The following is a 19,103-nucleotide window of genomic DNA, read 5'->3' as shown; positions in this document are numbered from 1 at the left end:
GCTCCGAATCCAATGCCTTGAGGTCCTTCCTGGTTGGTTAACCGAGAAGAGAACACGCAGGCGTGGGTGTTGGTGCCGTCCTTCCTGGCCTGCAGTAGCTGCAAGGACGCTGGCCCAATTTACTGCACTTCACTCCACTGCACTGCGCATGGATATTGGTAAAAAGGGGATGGATATTTTCTGCCCATGCAAAGGCTTGCTAACTAACGGTACGTTTGGTTCGGTTTTTTAGTTTTTGTTTCAAAAAATTAGAAGCCGAACTAAATAATCTAGTTTTAAGTTAGTTTTTATAAAACTGAAAAGCTAACTCTCGAGGAATTAGGATTTTTTTTTTATTTTTGATGGTTAAAAAACTAAAAATTTATTATAAAAACCAATAGCAAAATGTCAGAAGACAAAAGCTCGAAAAGTCAAAAACCTCGGCCAAACAAAACATACCCTAAATATAGGATGACGGCTATTCGTGTTTGACACTATTTAATACTATCCGTATCCAATTTCAGATCCGAGAAAAAAAAGATATGATATATAATGACTAGTATCCGTCCGAAATATTCGAATGTTAGATGTTATGAGAAAATCTATTATAATTATTTAAAAATATGATATATTATCACATATCCGTAGACAGATAATACTAAATGTTCTTATTTTTCTATCTCGGCAATTATTTTCTCTATACTCACTTTGATTATACCCCTATAATATTTAATGTGTTATGTGAGATTGCAAATGATATAAAAATTTTCATTTATCCGATTAATTGAAAGCTTATGAAACTATTTGTTTCGACTTAAAAAAATATTCGATAGAATACATAATAAATAAATAATTATCCGACACTAATAATATCCTGACTTTGACTTAAAAAATATAAAATAAAATACAAAATAAACTATATTCATCCGGATCTAATTTGATTTCACCCTTGCACATGGATCATAGATGCAGGATGCCCAAGATTGTACAAGACCAATTCTACGATGAATCGGACGGTAACTTCTTCAGGTTACCCCTGGACAGAGAAACCGGCCAATTCTACGAGGAATCGGAAAATTTGGAATGGAGGAATCGGAAAAGAAACCGGCCAATTCTACGAGGAATCGAGAACTTTTGGCGCGTTCGAGCCTAAAGCCTGGTAGGAGTGTGGAATTGTTTGGAAGTCGGACGGATGCCGATGTCATGGAAGAAACATCTTTCTTGGGAGATGCATAAACAACCAGAACGGTTGTTCAGTCCCCAAAACCAGTCTGGTATGAAAAGGAATGCAGAGGCAGCCAGCAAAAGATGTGGATGCCATCTTTTTCTAATGAGGAATTTAATTATATATCTTAAAGTTGATCCATCTTTAATAATTATATTAAAAGTTAATCATCTTTTTTATCATATATTTATAAGATTAGTTTATAACAAAGTTTATTTTTCATCTCAATTACTTAAATGAAAATTTGTTACAAACTTTTCTTAGCATTATGATCAGTTTTGAGACATATATCCTGATCAGTTTTGAGACATATAATCAAAATATTATTAAGTTCAAACGTATTATCCTGATCGGTTTTGAGACATATAACTATTGTTCCCTTTTCTAAGGAGATGGATAAGAGAGAATGGAGCTGACGGGGTCGGAGGTTAATTGGCCACAGGGAACAGGGATGAAGAACGACCATCTGGTACTGTCCATCATATCGAGGACCGTATCATAAATCAGATGATCGGGATGGAGGTTTGTCAAGGATTCCATTGAAGAATCTTGAATCGTGGACTACTTTCACGCTGGCATTACTTTCTCAATCATTCGCCGTGAAGGTTTCTTGGGAATGAGATAGAAAAACAGGATTTGTTTGGGGAAACATCATGGTAATGTTTTATGAGAAGTCCTGAACCGTAAACTACTTTGATGTGTGATAATGTGACTGGCAGGCACGAGAGGCCAGCAAGTGCAGTTTGGAACTTCGGATCTAGGATAATCTGGAGAAAGCGCGCGAGCGTATCACGGTATCAGGGAGTGTGCAGCGTGGCGTTTGGCTTCTTTTAACACTGTGGCGCTTCTTTTTCTTTGGTGTTACCTAACACTTGTATCTAATTTTTTTATAGAATTGGACCTCCTAGATTTGAGTCGGATTTAAACATCATTTTGAGTTGTATTTCTTATGTTTAAATTTTCTTTGCTGAATCAGATACCGACTTCGAGTCGATTTTGACACTCGTGTCTGTGTCAGATAGTATTATTTTTCTCCCCTCTTTTTTTCTTAAGAAAAAAAATAAAAGAAAAGATAAAGGGTATCATGATGTCTCAATTGATTCAGAAAGTTGAACTCTATGAAAAAAATCGACTCTTAAATTCGATCTGATAGCGTTCTTGTTAAGTTTGCGAACCAATTTGTAAAAAGGTACGTAGAGCATCAACAAATCCATTGTCGTCTAGTCCGGTTAGGATACCTGGCTTTCACCCAGGCGACCCGGGTTCAAATCCCGGCAATGGAACGTTTTGTTTTCTACATTTTTTCCCTTTTCCTGTCTCATGTAACGATTAGTTTACTATATACCGTATAAATTTACAGGTCGTATTTTTTTAAGCCATTGTTCAGCTATATTTACTCTGGATTATTTCAACGTACTATATTACTGCAAAGCCTGTAATGAACTGCACCAATTCTGGTTAACTGTCATATAGGGAGTGGCTCAAGCAGATAAGTCCCAAATGCAGAAGTATTGCATTTTCCTAAAACTACAATATCCATTATTTACAGGATGTAAGCTTTAATGCCCACGCTGCATCCATCAGTGTGGTTGCAAACCAACCCCGAGATTCAATTCTTACCGTGGGGAAAGTTTGTTCAATCTCTGTCAGATAAATTTGGTAAGGGTGAGTTTCAGGTGGTAGCGTGCAGCAGTATGCCGAGAGGTTTAACACTTTGATGCATAACATGCTAACACATCACGCATCATGGGAGCCACAATTCTTTATCACTCAATTTATTGATGGTCTTAAGGAGGAGGAGGAGATTAGAGCCCCCGTAACTTTGCATCGCCCGCTGGAATTCGATATTGAAGGCGAAGATAACCTGATGGCTATCTCTGCAGCAGCCATTGATGGAATTGAAGGACCCAGGACTATGAGGCTCCGGGGAATGATTCAGAAGAAAGAAATAGTCATGCTCGTCGATTCAGGAAGCTCACACAGTTTTGTGAGCGATCAATTTGTCCAACATTTGTCAGGTGCATGTCATTCTCTGATCCCTTTTACTGTCAAAGTAGCTGATGGCCGAGTTTTGCATTGTGACAAGGAAATGGTAGGCTGTTAATGGTGGGCACAGGGTGTATCTTTCTGCACTAATCTAAAGGTTCTTTCTTCGACCTTCAGATTTAGGGATGCTATGATGTAGTTTTAGGGATGGACTGGTTAGAAGAGAATAGTCCCATGACCATTCATTGGAGGCACAGATTATTATCATTTGAGTATAAGGGATCATGGGTTACATTACAAGGGGTTCAGGCCAATAATCAGCTTTGCCATCTCATTTCTGCTGGAGAATTGAGCAGGGAGGCTATTACCAGTGATGGTACATCTACGTAGTGCAGAAACTGTATCATAAGGGGAACAGCTGCCTCAGACAATGGTATATCTCTTGGAGTAATTTGCGGACCTTTTTAGTGAGCCTCAAGGTTTACCACCTCAAAGACCTTATGACCACACCATTCCTTTGGTACCAGGGGCTAGGCCAGTCAACCTTAGACCATATAGGTACAGTCCTGCCCAGAAAACAGATATAGAGAAGCAATTATCTGATATGTTGGAGCAAGGGACTATCCAATTGAGTTGCAGCCCATTTGCCTCTCAGTTTTGTTGGTGCAGAAAAAAGATGAGACATGGAAGTTCTGTGTAGATTACAGGAAACTAAATGCAATTACTGTAAAAAACAGATTTCCCTTGCCTATCATAGATGAACTTTTGGATGAATTGTCTGGAGCAAAATTGTTTTCTAGTTTGGATATGAGAGCTGGGTACCATCAATTCAGAATGTGTCCAAAAGATGAGCATAAAACTGCCTTTAAAACTCATCATGGGCACTATGAGTTCAAAGTCATGCCTTATGGGCTGACAGGAGCACCAGCTACTTTCCAAAGCATCATGAACATGATCCTATCTCCACTTCCCAGGGAAGGGGTTCTAGTGTTTATAGATGATATTTGGTGCACAACAAATCCTTGGAAGAATATATCCAACTGTTGTGCAAGGTCTTTCAGATATTGTCTGAAAACAAATTGAAGCTCAAGAGGTCTAAATGTTCTTTTGCCAGGAATCACTTGAAATATTTGGGTCGTACTATTAGTGACAAGGGAGTGAGCACTAATGATAAGAATGTCCAAGCAGTAATGAAATGGCCAGTTCCAAAATCTGTTAAGGAAGTGAGGGGTTTTTTTAGGGCTGGCTGGATATTATAGGAAGTTTATGAGGAATTTTGGGATCATTAGTAAGCCACTAACTGAGCTGCTAAAGAAAAACACCGTCTTCTTATGGTCTCAAGCTCAGGAAGAAGCTTTTCAGAAATTGAAGCAGGCACTCAGTTCAACACCTGTTTTAGCCTTGCCGGACTTCTCAAAACCTTTCACAGTGGAGACTGATGCATCTGATAAAGGTCTTGATGCAAGAAGGACACCCTCTAGTTTTTCTGGGTAAGGCACTTGGGCCCAGGAACCAGAATTTGTCTACTTATGAGAAGGAAGTCTTGGCTCTCTTAATGGCAGTGGAGCACTGGAGGCCATATTTACAGGGTGCTGATTTTGTTATATGTACTGATCAGAGAAGCCTCATACACCTGCATGATCAGAGATTGGCAACACCTTGGCAGCGAAAGATAATGGCTAAGCTTCTAGGACTCCAGTTCAAAGTGGTCTATAAGCAAGGACATCATAATAAGGTTCTGATGACTTATCTAGGTGCCCTGAAAACACTTACACTGAAAGCTGTGACGTGTCAGCTGCAGTGCCAACCTGGTTACAGGATATTGCTGCTGGGTATCAACATGATAAACTCACTCAAGACATCATATCCAGAATTTGTGTGGAGGGATCTTCAGAAGGACCATTCACCTTTGCCCAAGGACTTGTGAGATACAAAGGCAGGATTTGGGTTGGCAACAACCTAACTATCCAGAATTCTATAATGTCTGAACTTCATTGTAGTGCCATTGGAGGGCACTCAGGTTTCCAAGTCACATACACCAGAATCAAAAAGCTTTTTGCTTGGCCAGGTATGAAAATTCGTGTTAAAAGATTTGTGGAGACTTGCACTGTCTGTTTGCAGGCCAAACATGAAAATGTCAGATATCCTGGGCTCTTGCAGCCTTCACCTGTGCCTGAGCAATCATGGCAAGTGGTGTCAATGGACTTCATAGAGGGGCTTCCCTGCTCAGCTGGTTTCACTTGTGTGATGGTGGTAGTGGATAAATTTACTAAGTATGGTCATTTTGTGCCTTTGAAGCATCCTTTCACAGCCTTGCAGGTTGCTCAACAGTACATGCATCACATCTTTAGGCTACATGGCATGCCTAAGGCATTGATCACTGATAGAGACCAGATATTAACAAGCATATTGGCCGATATCAAGCTTTATATGAGTTCAGCGTATCATCCACAAACGATGGGCAAACAGAGCAAGTTAATCAATGTCTCGAAGGATACATGAGATGCTTTGTGCACACTTGCCCAAAACGATGGTCTGCTTGGCTGACATTGGCTGAATTTTGGTACAACACAGCTTGGCATTCCTCTTTGCATTGCTCACCTTTTGAAGCTCTATATGGACACCCTCCACGCCATTTTGGTTTGCAAGATCCAACTCACGGTACTGCACCAGATTTAGCTCAGTGGCTCAAGGAAAGGCAGCTCAAAGTCAATTTGCTGCGGCAACATCTTGAGAGAGGTCGCCAGAGGATGAAAAGTCAGGTTGACAAGAAGGGATCAGAACGATCATTTGAGCCAGGCGATTCGGTGTTCCTCCCACTGCAGCCTTATGTGCAGTCTTCTATTTCTAATCGCGCTAACCATAAACTATCCTTTCGATACTATGGTCCATTACAGGTGGTGGAACGCATTGGGCAAGTGGTGTACAGACTGAAATTGCCAGAATTCAGTAAAATCCATCCGGTGATTCACGTCTCCCAACTGAAGGAGGGACCGTCGCCATCGACACCAGTCCACGCTCGGGAGAAGAAGACCCAAGAGGCGGGCCGAGCCATCACAGGAAGAGTGCGCGGGTGCCCAGGTCCAATAGCCGTTACCTGTCTACAGAGTGGGCCACCTAACTTGGGCCCAGGCGAGCGAGTATTTGAGGAGTACGCGTGTGTGAGAGGTAAGAAAAATGTATTCAGTAAACCTCTACGTTGTCTGAACTTTGCCGATCTCTGGCGAACTACCTCACCATCTCTTCTTCCTCTCCGATCCCCTGCTGACTCTTCTCCCATAAGGATCGTGACACTGCACCTCGCCCACGCTATCCATGTTCGAGCTCGAGCCTGCTCGACACCGGTTCTCACCAATTTCACAGAAAGGGTCGACCACCAAAACAATTAGGACAATCTAGTAAGCCGAAGAAGGGTTTCATCTCGCAATACTATGTGTTCGCCGGTATACGACTGTAAGAGATTACAGGCTATGTAAGGGTTCTTCACTCTAGCAGCAGCTGTGTTATCTGATCAAAGCCGTCGTCTTCATGATGGAGTGCTCCCGATTCATCATTTCCAATCACCGCGAGCTCATTGCCACGGGATAATCCTGTTCTCTCATAGAACACTTCCTTCTGGGCATCCCATTCTTTGACAACTTCATCTACTCTGTTACCCAACAGTTTGTCATTCTGAAGGACGTGCTCGGCATCTACAACATCGATGGGTTGGCTTGCCTCTGTCCAGGTGAAAGGGAAAGTGAAAAGTGTAGAACGAGAATGATGACTAAAGTATGATGAATAGATGTTTTAATAATTTTTTTTTCAAAATAGATAGTTTTTTACTATTTCTCACCTAATGTACTCAAAACGCTCAAACGGAAAAAAAAAAATCAGAGAGACAAAGACTAGTTCTATGGCAACATGACTTCACGGATGGAATATAAACCGTATGTTCTATTCAAGATTATTCCATTTGTTTTTGCGCTCAAAAACTCATAACTTTTATAGAAACTAGAGAAGATAGACACCGCTCAAGGTCATCCTCCAAAATGATAGTCTAGTGACAAGGAGACTTAAGACCCGCTTAAATATATAAGTATGTGAGTGTTTAAGCCACTAGTATTAAGAAAAATAACCTTAAAAAGATAAAAAACTGCAGTTCAAAGAAAAGATCACCGGGTAAAGAATCTCTCCAGGTTGATGATCTAGAGACAAGGGTACTCAAGACCCATGAACATACACTTGTATGTGAGTTTTTATGTTTCTAGCAACAAGAATAATGATCTCATAAGGTACTGAAAATTCAATTCAAAAATCAAAACCGAAAACCAAAAAAACTTGTAAGGGAACCAATAGAGGGAAACTAGAAGAAGGATAATTCAAGCATATACAAAAAAATATAATCTTCATTACTCAAAGAGGTCAGCCCTATTTTAAGTGGATTACAAATATTTATCTCTCAAAACTCTCACCTATAACATAGGCTAAGCATTCATCCTTTTCTCCTTTAAAACCCTAACTCTAATGCTCTCAAAAGGGTGGTACAATGGGGCTCAAATGGCGGTTTCAAACTCTACCATAGCCCTACCCCTCTATTTATAGGTCTAGGAAACTTGACGCCTAAGTTTCCTAGCTTTTCACTAAAATACCCATATCTTGCAGTACACGTCTACCTACTACTGAGTGTATTTTGGTCAATTTTCTTCTCGATTCATCGGACGGCTATGACGCCTTCACGACTTAGCTTCGCCTCGACGCAAGCTTCGCGATGGTGCCACGTACTCCTCCAATCCTCCCACAGTTTTGAGACCAAACCGCAAAACCGCATGCACACTTCTCAAAGCGTGACTCACCTCCTTGCTTACACCTTAAGCAAGCGTTTTGATGTCGACGCGTGTACTCCGTCATAAGATCTTGACCACCGGCATCCTCTTCGCTTTGTCACTTGCACCGGCATTCTCTTCGCTTGACTTTGTCAACATGCTATCTCCATCCGCCTTCAATGCTTTGCTTTACCTCCACGTATTCAACTAGGATCACCTTTGACTCCATCCGACCTCCTTGATCGTCTGGTACCAAGCACTCCGCTTGACCCCGATCATTCCGCCGTTGACCGTCAAGTTGCATCCATCACCTGCACACTATGAGACAAGCAAACACATATCTCCAACTTCAATTCTAATTAATCCATAATCAATATGCTCAAATGAAATCACAAATCAATTCAAATCACATCAAAGCTCATACAAAATCGAAGATCATCAAATCAAATAAATGACAATATCAATTACTCATCATAAGTAAATTAAATATATTTTAACTTGGTTTCTAAAAAGAATAGCAGTAGGGCCAAAACAATGTTGTTGTTAACAAAGTTCCAAAATTTACACACATAAGCAGGAAACGTAACGCAAAGCAAACAACAGACACGCACCTGCAAAGGCCAATTCCTTGGCTTCAGCATACTCCTTTGACAATTTCTTGATGCTATCAAGTTCAGACTCCGCACCCTAGATGCAGATGAATATGTCAGTAACAGAAGTGCATATGTATTATGTTTGTATAAGATAAAAGAAAGGACTGACAGGCTTTTTTTGCATTTATGCTGATATATTTCCAACCCAACACGGCATAGTAATTCTTTACTAAGGTCTTAAGGAAAATAAGAAGAAGCACTGGTCAAACTGGAACTCACCAAGTCCATGTGCATATAACTCTCTACTTGGGTATTCGCAAACAACCTGTAACATAAAATAAGAAGAATATCAGCAAGCAATAATTATAGTCTTGCATACGAAAATAGCATACTGCAATACAACTTCCTACTTTGAGGGGATCTGTAAAGAGAAGGCATTGTTCTCCTCTCTGGAGGTATTGTCATGGCGACTCTCTCTCCCTCCACCTATGTGGGCTCTTCGAGTGAAAACTCAGTCCGGGCTTCCGGATGAGCGACGGTGACGTTTTTGCATGTCACGTCCTCCTTGGAGGCATCGCCTTAGAGGTCCATCTCTGAACCATGGTGCTCATTGGTCTGGTTACAGCATTGCTGATGTTACCGACGGCTTTCGCAACACCACCCCTCGATAGAGGCTTTGGATTTGTCAACGGGGATGCTACTTCTTTCAATTTTTGCTTTGTGTTTCGGTGGACAGCCGACTCACTAAGAGGATCGTGTTGTGGTGGAGTCAGAGCCGCTGCATTAATGGGGTTCGAAGGAGCTTGACAATGATGACACGAGGCATGACTCCTTTCTTGTGGTGCTAGTAGTGGCTGTGGACGCAGGCGTGATGACATCAAGGTAGTGGTTGAGGTTCTCTGCGGGAAGACAGAGCTATTTGCCGTTGGAGTGGCTAGCTCAACAACGTTAACCTACTTTGGACTCCGTCTTCTTTGAGCTGTATTTTGAGTGGTGTGTGGGTTGTGTTATTTTTAGTTGTTCCATCGCCTGTGGTGGGGGGTTTTAGCAAGTTTGCTATTGTCGGAGGATGAACTCCTCAAGCGGGGATCATGAGGGATCCCCTTTGAGATTCAGCCGAGGGATGATTCTGAATCTACCTCGTACGTGGATTAATGAGAGTATATGAGATGTAGGTGGGACGGATGATCGATTGCTAGTGGGAGTAAAAGCTCGAGGGATTTTAGACAGGTTCAGGCCGTACGGAGCGTAATACCCTACTCCTGTGTGTATGCTATTAATGCTCTGAAAATGCCTTTCTTTAGATCTCTTGCGTTACAAGGTTTTTTTTGTCTAAGTCTAGAGCTTCGGTCTTCAAGCGCCGATCTCTTTGAACTTGTTTTCTTCGGCTGGTTGCTTGTACCTTGTGACCCGTTGAACTTGTCTAACTTGTCTGAGCCCGTTCTTCTCCGAGGTGCACCCCCCCTTTTATCCTGTCGGGGGAGGCTTGGCGTGCCCAGAAAGGAGGGCACGAGTCCCTATGAGCCATAAATGGAAAGCAACCATCATGGGCTGCAGCTCGACGTTACGGGGGGTTGAAAATACGCCCTCGGCCAGTCCTGTCGCCCATTATGCCACCTTTTAGCGGGTGCAGCAGGGGGGCCCACCGGGCAGCCACCGAGCAACCCCGTGTGCCCGCCCGGTCAGAGCAGGCCTGACACAACAGGGCGGCAGGCGATATGCCTTGAGCCCAGCGACGATATCCCCAAGCCACGCAGGGTGACGCGTGATGGGACCCGTCGCATTAAATGACCCCACACCTTTCTGCCAGACAGTGGTAGGGACTGACGACAGGCATGGGGGGAGTGGTTGGAAGTGACAGGACATGCTCCCTCTTAAATATAGCATCGGGCCTCTCACCAATTAGCACCTCACCGCTGAGCCCTTGTGGGGTCCACCGGTAAGGGGCTTCTCAGGTCCTCGGGGAACTCTGGATGCTCGGGGACCACTGTTCATAGCCCCGAGCGCCCTCTCCCGGATACGTCTCTTCTCGGTCCTCGGGGAACTCGGGTACTCGGGGACAACTGTTCATGGCCCCGAGCGCACTCTCCCGAAACTGTGTCTTCTTGGGTACTCGGGGAACTCGGGTACTCGGGGACCACTGTTTATGGCCCCGAGCGCCTTCTCTCGGAACTGTGTCTTCTCGGGTCCTCGGGGAACTCGAGTACTCGGAGACCACTATTCATGACCCCGAGTGCCCTCTCTCAGAACTGTGTCTTCTCGGGCCTCGGGGAGATAGTCCCCGAGGGAAGGCGCCACGTGGCATTCTGCTGTCCTGGCCGCGGGGACCCCTGGTTCCCATGTCACCGACAGCTATGAAATTAACCATGCAGTTATAAGGTTTTTGGGTCTAGTTTCCCTTATAAATTGGGCCAACTCTCTTTGAGTGGCCGGCGATGGCAGACGCCGGTGGTGCGGCGCAAAACCCAGGCTGGTGTTGTCGGGACGGCAGGCGTGGTCTTCCCGATGGCTTATTCCTCCCCTCTGCCGCGACCTCCTCCTCTCACCCTCTCTGCTTCGATGGGGAGTGGACGACGAGGAAAGGGAAAAAAAACAAGGAGTTGTTTCCTGTTTCCAAGAAACTTAAGTCAAAATTTAGTCACGTCTACAAATTTTAGATTTTATTTGGTTAAAAGTTAAAATTTCTATAGTAAAGTTAGATAAAATTTCAATGTTTAAAATGGCTATCCCGATTTTTTCTGACCAAAATTTTAACCTCAAACCAAACTCTACTTAATGTGACTAAATTTAACATAACTCCAATTTTAACATGACTAAGACCCAATCCACAATCTGCAAACTGAAACAAACAGATAAATTATACAATTCAGCCTCCAAATTGTAACAATCTAGCAATCTACCTTCCATCTACTTATGCAGATTATACAATTCAGCTTTTATAATTCAAATTCTTACAATTTAAAAGTTATTTTTCACCGCCTCTAACCGAAACAAACATGCTCTAAATTTTAGCTGGACTTCTTGCCGCAAGAACCAAACATGGGCTTTTAAATTGTGAGCCGCAACTCCGCAGGGCTTCTAGTCTCCTGGCATAATTCGTGGCCCGTTTCCTCTCCAAAAAAATGTGGCCCATTCACCAGCGCACCTCTCAAAGCTGGGAGGATAGGGCGTTGCACCCCATCCCGTAACAGGGGGTCGCTCGCTGATGGGCGGCAGCACATGCTCGGGGTGAGAGACGACGGTGGTCTCGTGGCCTGGGCGATGAGTTGGAGGAATCTAACGCCTCCCTATGAAGGGAAGGTGAGTGGCAGGGCTGCTTGCCATTTTTCAGCTCACAGAGCAAGATCTCCCTGCTCTCGGTCAACCATTTGACCCTGGATCACGCCGCAAAAGTTGTGTTGGTGAAGAGAGTCGCGTAGGTTGGTGAGTTGGCTGTCTCGACACGACGGGGGTCTCTAGGCATTTCTTGTCATGGACGGAGCACAGGATCTTTGCTGCCGCGGGGTTTGCTGCGAGTCTTGGTGGTCACGACCTTCACCAGCCCTTGTGACGGACGTGACGTTTACCGCCACGGTTTGGCGTCGGGCGGTCAGAACCAGGAGGGCAAGGTCGCATAGCCATGGGGCTACTGGCGAACCCTCCGGTACTGCTACCAGCGATGTCTAAGAAGAATTCATATCGTCTGCAAATTTTGTGCGAGTGTCATAGCCTCATAGTCAAGTTGCCATGCGCGAAGCGACGGTATATCACGAGGAGGGGAGCCCCCAGTGCCCACATGGTGTGACGGCCTAGGTGACGCACCGCCACAAACTATATTGTATGTAGGAGTTCCTCTGGACGGTGTTGTAATTATTGGGGCTGTATCAGAGCACCTCCCTGTTTGGTGCCAGGGACGTAAGGCCTGAGGCTCATTGACAGTACCCGAAGCATGAGGGCTTCCACTGCCCCTGCTACATAGTCAGCCTTGCAAACTTCGCATTGAGTCTCTGTCAGTGTATCAGGAACCGGGGGTCTTCGAATCCCGAGGCCAGACCAGCCATCCGCCACATGGCGCCATCCCGCGAGGTCTCTCCTGTAGGATGAGAAAAGGTCAAGTCCCGGGAGAAGGTGCTCGGGGCCACAGTCGGTGGCCCCCGAGTACCCCAGTCCCCCGATGATCCACGGAATCCAAGTACCGGGAAGAAAGTGCTCGGGGAGGTGTACGGTCACCCCCGAGCACCCTAGTCCCCCGACGATCAGGAGAGCTAAGTTCCGGGATAGAGTGCTCGGGGCTGCGTGCGGCAGCCCCCGAGCACTCGGTTCCCTGAGGATCCGTACAAGAGCGTTCGGGAGAGAATGCTCGGGGCTGCATGCGGCGGCCCCCGAGCACTCGGTTCCCCGAGGGTCCGTACAAGAGTTCTCGGGAGAGAGTGCTCGGGGAGGTGAACAGTACCCCCGAGTACTCGGCACCTCGAGGACAAGAAAATGCATTCTCGGGAGAGAGTTCTCGGGGATGTGAACAGTACCCCCGAGCACTCGGTACCCCGACGACCCAGAAAGGCCCCCGATGGGCCCATCGATGAGGTGTCAACCAGTCAAAGGCCCGAGACCGCATTTAATGAGCGTGCATGGCCTGTCGCCTCCAACTGCTCCCGCCGCGCTCAGCGTCAGTTCCTGCCATGTTTTGGCGGAGAGACGTGGGGTTATTAATTGCACGGGTCCCGTCCCGTGCCATCCGGCTTGTCTCGAGATAACGTCGTAAGGACCGAGGCGTTCCGTCTGCCGCGCTGCTGTGGCAGGGGAACAAGACAGGGTGGGCACGCCGGGTTGCTCTGCGACTGCCCGGTGGGCCCTCTCCACAGCGCCCATTGCCAGGACATTTATGGTGACGGATGACAGGGCGTGCGACGCATTTTCCATCCCCGGTCACTTCGCCCAGAGGAAATGATGATGCCCTTTCCATTTATGGCGTCTCGAAACTCGTGCCCCCTCCTTCCGTTCGGGGCATGTCGCGGCCGGCGGGTACTTAAAGCAGCCGGCGGCACAAACGGAGAGGAGGAGACGAAGAATAGAAAAACAGAGACCAAGTGAAAAGAGCAACGCTGAAGAAGACGGTTAGAGGTAACGGATAGACAAGAACACAGCGCAAGAGAACACTGTGAGGAAGGCTGAGCCCAGTCCCAGCCGATGAACAAGGAGCCTCAAGCTCTTAGATAGACCAACATTCTTGTAACTAGCAACATCCTTGAGGGACTTCCTCAGGACAGTTATAGCATCCATACAGGAGTAGGGTATTACGCCCCCGTGCGGCCCGAACCTGTCTAAATTCCAGTGCATTTACTTCCTCTTGCACCAGGTCAACACCCCCCCACCGGTCGTTGCATTCATTCCCATTTATTTCTCCGACGGACGTATTCAGGATCATCCCCCCGGCCGAATCTCTAAAAAGGGGTCTCTCGGGATCCCTGCGACTGGAGTTAATCCTCCGACAGTCTTGGAGCCTTCAGACTTCGATTCAGTGTCACATGCTTAGACCGCACCGGGCTCATCTGGGTCGTACCCCATGACGAACACCTCATGGCGACTGGGGTCCTCGGAGTAGGACTCAGCGGTTGTCGTGGATCCGGCCATGGGTAGCCCAATCAAGTTTTCAACACTTACCAAAATGCGAAAACGCGTCCTTCTATCTGGCATGCCAATTGTTGAGAGTTAATCCTTGAAAATACTTCAGGGGTATACCGGATGATGGGTGCGTGATCGACGTGTTTGGTGTGTGTATGAACTCAAGAATACTAGGATTATCTAGGTTCAGGCCTCCTGTGGGATAACAACTCTACGCCTTGTATATTCTTTTATGGATAGTATGAAACTGTTTACAAATATGTCCCTCTCTTCTTACAAGCCCGATCCTCCTCCACTTATATAGCAGGAGTGATGTATATACATATAGACCGTGCCAATAATATGACTAGTCTAACCCTGGCGAAACCAATTACCCATAGCTAGGGTAGGTATGCAGACCCTACACTTATCGATCGGCCTGCCCTGTCCCATCGCCCCACGCCGTATGCCCGCCTGCGACGCCATCCCATCTATCGTGCGGCACCACGCCTGTCTGTAATGCCATCCTACCCATCTACATCAGTCAAGACTTCATTCGCTGGAGGGGATGCATAGGGAAGGAAAACACTTGAGTTTGATAGTATTTAATGTGACTTGATAGGTTAAGATGAAATATTTACCCTACGACTAGTGAGGCTGGTCGCATGGCTTACCTCTGCGACCAGAGGGCTAGTCGCAGGAGCCTTGCCTGGTCGCACGATAGGATCACGATCTTTAAAAAAATATCTACCGTCAGCTAGTACTCCCTTATGCGAACCCCTGGCAGGGGAAACTTTATTCTATACAGCGACAATTAGTATCGCTGACGCCCCGCCAAGCATGAGGATGATGCACCACATGTAGTCGGCCTACGGCACAGTGGACGCCACGGTGTTGACCAGGCACACTGGCGCCGAGAATGCCTTACAAAACGTTGTGGAGATGACGAGCGTGATGATGTCACCGGCGAGGATGTCGAAGCCTTGCATGGCGAAGATGGCGGCAATGAACCCGCCACGAGTCTTCTTGTTGGAGTACACGGATATGATGATAGTGCTCAACGGGTAGTCACCTCCGATGCCAAATCCGAACCAGAAGTAGAAGAAGTAGAGCAAGGCTATATTGCTGGTGTGTGTGTGCGAGAAGGAGAGACCAGACACAATGGAGCATATCACCACGAGTAGCAACGTCATACCATAGACGCTCTTCCGATCGAGCTTATGTAGGAGCTAATGTATATGGAAAGAGACATTTAGTATGAAAGGCAAATAATTGGTGATGGATGGTATTTCATGAATAAAAATGGGATCTAATTTTGCACGTGAACGGTTAGATCAAGTCGGATGGATAGTGGAGATCTTCTAGATTAACCACAACTGATAAATTATATAGAAGTATAAATATGCCATAGAGGCAAAGAATAATATACATAAAAAAGCACGAGAACACTCAGCGAAAATTGTTGGGAAGGAAAAGAGGTCGTGAGGGGACCATCCCACCGTATATAACCATTAACAACGTTGGCATCTGTTAAACTGCACATCATCTATATAATTCCAAAAAACTAAACACCAGCAGCAGTTTTTTTTTTAAAAAAAGAACATCATCAGTAGATAAAAATTGAAACTTGATTGGCAATATATACAGAAATTTTGTAACCCTGGAATTAAGGGCTCGTTTGGTTCATAGCCGACGCTCGCCTTCCAAAATTGGCACGCCAACGCTCGCGAGGGCTGCTCCTTGGTTCGGCACTCACGCGTTGGTGCGCCCGTGGTTTCTCACCCGCGCCGGTGTTAATTTGCACTTATGTGGGGTCAAATCCACAGCGGTCGAATCCTTCATCCAAGATTTGACGAGCCGATGGTTTGGCGGGGCGAGCTAGGGCCGAATCCAAACACGCCCTAAGTCCAAAAGTTGAATGTAACCCGGATCTATTATAATATTAATTTGACAAGCTGAAAATATTCTTGTTTGATAAAAAGGATTCACTTAAATATTAATCTTATAAACTGCGGGAGGACGAGAAGGACACGACACAGGAAGACATTCGTGTTTTAAGTAGCAGAGATTCACCAAAATATCTTACCATAAAATGATTCTACGGCTTGGACCAACATGTTATCACTGATTTTTACTGTTCAGTAATTCAACACGAAGTATCGACATGGCCGTGCATGCACGCATTGCAGCGCACGTACACAGTAATCCTACACGTTTCATGCTTTCGGCTCCCTCCTGCTCCGGCGCCGGCGACAGATGTCACCGCGCTATGAGCGAGCCTATGACGCCGGCGATGAGCGCGGTGGGGTCGCCGAGCACCGCCGAGATGACCACCTGCGCCGCGAACCTCGCGATCTCGCAGCAGCGCTTCACCTTGCCTTTCCTCCTCCCCCAGTACGACCCTCCCCTGCTCGCGTGGCTGCTCTTCGCCGCGCCCCTGATCGCAGGCACCCTGTACCCACCGCTCCCCGCCACCAACAGCCCGCCGTCGTACACATTCACGTTGCTTCCTCCTCCGCCACCGCCAACACCCTTGTGGCGGCCGACGCTGTGCCAACTCTCGACGAGCATGTCCATGACGCAGGCCACGTGGAGGCTATAGCTCTTGCACTGGCTCCGGTAGCTCCAGCTGCGGCCGCGGTGTCCGCAGCGGTGGCACGCACCCGCTGCCTTGGACTTGGAGTCGGGGTGCAGGTACAGCTTGACACCGCTGCCGGCGTCGAGCGCGTGAGGGAGCGCGGCGCAGCAGGGGTGCAGGTCAAAGCCGCAGGAGCGGCAGTGGTAGACGTAGCCGGCCACACCGCGGCCGCAGGCGTTGCAGTAGCGCGACCCGGGCGGGCCGGGGGGCACGCGCGAGGAAGGTGAACGTGCAGCTCGGGTAGAACGGGTGGCGGAGCGGCGGCGGCGGCGGGGAGAGCGGGAGCGCGCACTGGCGGTGCAGGTCGTGGTCGCAGCCCGGGACGGGGCAGCGGAAGCGCGCGCCGATGCCCACCTCGCGGCAGCCGTCGCACCGGAACGGCGTGTCCAGGTGCTCCAGCCGCAGCCGGTGCTGCGGGTGGCTGAAGTGCACCACCTCGCCGTACCTCGTCGCCGCCGGGCAGAGGCAGCCACCCTCCCGATCGAATGTCTCCGAGCTGGTACTATTACCCGTGTATGTTCTACTCTTCTTGAGAGAGAGAGAGAGAGGCTTTGGTTGTAGGCTTGGAGAAGAAGGGTGTCGTAGGAATGGAATATATTCTAGGAGTAGTACTTTTTCTTTGGATTTTAGATGTTTATGATTCTTGCAGTTTTTGGATTGGAAGTATCAAACCCACTATGATCATGGATGGTCAATATTTCTGTTTAAAGGGAGAAAATATTATGCACCATAAGAGATTGTGGTCTAAAAAAATCCTTTTTGGAACAGATTATATCGATAGGAATTGTAGAGGAATCCCAATGTTTCCCATATTTTGGAGAAATTGTGGTTGTCGCAAAAATTAGAGCAGTGCTATGCTATCTGCTCGACAAGTTCATACACCAAGGCTGGTCTGAGGAAAAGAAGGCTGCCTGACGAGACATGCCTAGAACTTGTAGTTGTGCAAGCGCACTTCACTTGCTGCAGGCTGCAACCACAATTTCCAACTGCAGCGACGGTTTGTCACTGGGACAGCACAAGGCATCTCACTCTTTGTTGGTGCAGGCATTTGTTCCTCCCTCTTTGCCCTCCAACGTCAAATTATTCCGGTTCTTGTCTTAACCCAGCTGCTAATCCTACACAGCTTTCCCTTTTAACCAGTTCAGAAACATCCATTTCTCGATTTCAGTTATCTCCTTGTTGTTCTTGTCGTCATGATGGAGGGAGAGCAGAGGATAAGAGCGCACAAATTCCAGATTACATGAGAGAATAGTATTGGAATGTCCCCAACAGACTGAAAAGAAAACTGTTGTTATCTGGGATTTGGGTGCCGCGAGAATCGCTTGCGCAGGCAGGCAGGAATTAGCGAGGGATATAGGGTTATGGTGCATGGGAACAAATGTCTAAAATTATTGTGACATTATCGACATGTTGAAATTCAATGGCGACATTCTTCGGTATGTCTGAAGTTATGCTTTTTTCATGTCAGTGTCACGGATTGTGCAAAAAGTGTGTTTTTGATTTCTGATGCCAGTAAATAATGCTGTTGTCAGAACACACAAGGATTAATGTTGATATATTTTGTAGCATTCTTTTACATGGACTAGATATTACAGTTCAGTTCGCACAAATTCTTTTACATGGACTAGGTATTACACTCTGGCGCCACATGACCTTGAATACGGTTTCTAAGATTGGTGGCGAAACACGCAGCATGGAACTCATAAGGGTGCTCGCAAGGGGCTCAATTCTTTGGTTATCCTGGTGACATGATCTATTTGGAAACATCGCAACCGCTGCGTCTTTGATGGTGGTCAGCCTAAGGATAACACTGCTTTTCATCGAGATTTTCATACAGGCCCGCTTCTGAGGAAAGGCGGGAACGAAGGGGTTGAGTTTGCTGCTAGGTTGAGTTTTCTGTTTGAGGTCGTAGTTTTTTTGTGTGGCACGCATCTAACCTTAATCTAATGATATGTAGCTCTCCTATGTGTTCGAGAGAAAAAAACAGTTCAGTATTCAAGCGTGGAAACTAAATAAAGATATTCTGAACTTTTCAGTCTAAAAAACATGAAGCTGTTATGCCAGATTTGCTTTGGTCATTTCTGATGAAGAGTTCGAGCGTCTGATCTTTACCTGGATCGAATGTCGCGATAAACTTTCAATCAGACTGTTCACGGTGCTCCTCGATCAAGATTAAGCAAGGAATTGATTCTGGGATTGGAATATTGCCCTCATCTGTTTGTATGTCAAAAAGTCAGGAAAAGAGTAAGGCTATGTAATAATGCAGGGAGACTGATATTAGATCGCATAAAGAACAT

General features: G+C 46.3%; 2 protein-coding genes, 1 non-coding gene and 1 pseudogene across 3 annotated transcripts; 1 reads left to right on the top strand and 3 right to left on the bottom strand.

Annotated features, from left to right (window-relative positions):
- The first annotated feature begins 2,413 nt into the window (after positions 1–2,413).
- On the top strand, positions 2,414–2,487 carry TRNAE-UUC (transfer RNA glutamic acid (anticodon UUC)). The gene has a single exon. It is a non-coding gene; the product is annotated as a tRNA-Glu (tRNA).
- A 4,186-nt stretch (positions 2,488–6,673) lies between these two features.
- Positions 6,674–14,198, bottom strand: LOC133904611 (uncharacterized). Its single transcript, XM_062346085.1, has 5 exons — positions 14,108–14,198; positions 13,874–13,913; positions 8,868–8,922; positions 8,607–8,682; positions 6,674–6,909 (listed from the first exon to the last, which is right to left on the bottom strand). Exons 1-5 carry the CDS (start codon positions 14,196–14,198, stop codon positions 6,674–6,676), a joined length of 498 nt encoding a protein of 165 aa, XP_062202069.1.
- Positions 14,199–15,037: 839 nt separating this feature from the next.
- LOC133904610 (probable inorganic phosphate transporter 1-12) lies at positions 15,038–15,361 on the bottom strand. Its single transcript, XM_062346084.1, has one exon. It carries the CDS (start codon positions 15,359–15,361, stop codon positions 15,038–15,040), a length of 324 nt encoding a protein of 107 aa, XP_062202068.1.
- Positions 15,362–16,113: 752 nt separating this feature from the next.
- LOC133904609 (protein VACUOLELESS GAMETOPHYTES-like) lies at positions 16,114–17,961 on the bottom strand (annotated as a pseudogene).
- Positions 17,962–19,103: the final 1,142 nt, after the last annotated feature.

This window comes from Phragmites australis, chromosome 22 (genome assembly GCF_958298935.1).
Source record: "Phragmites australis chromosome 22, lpPhrAust1.1, whole genome shotgun sequence".
Taxonomy (NCBI): Eukaryota; Viridiplantae; Streptophyta; class Magnoliopsida; order Poales; family Poaceae; genus Phragmites; species Phragmites australis.
Note: the sequence above shows the minus strand (reverse complement) of the source record. Positions and strands in the feature narration are given on the sequence as shown.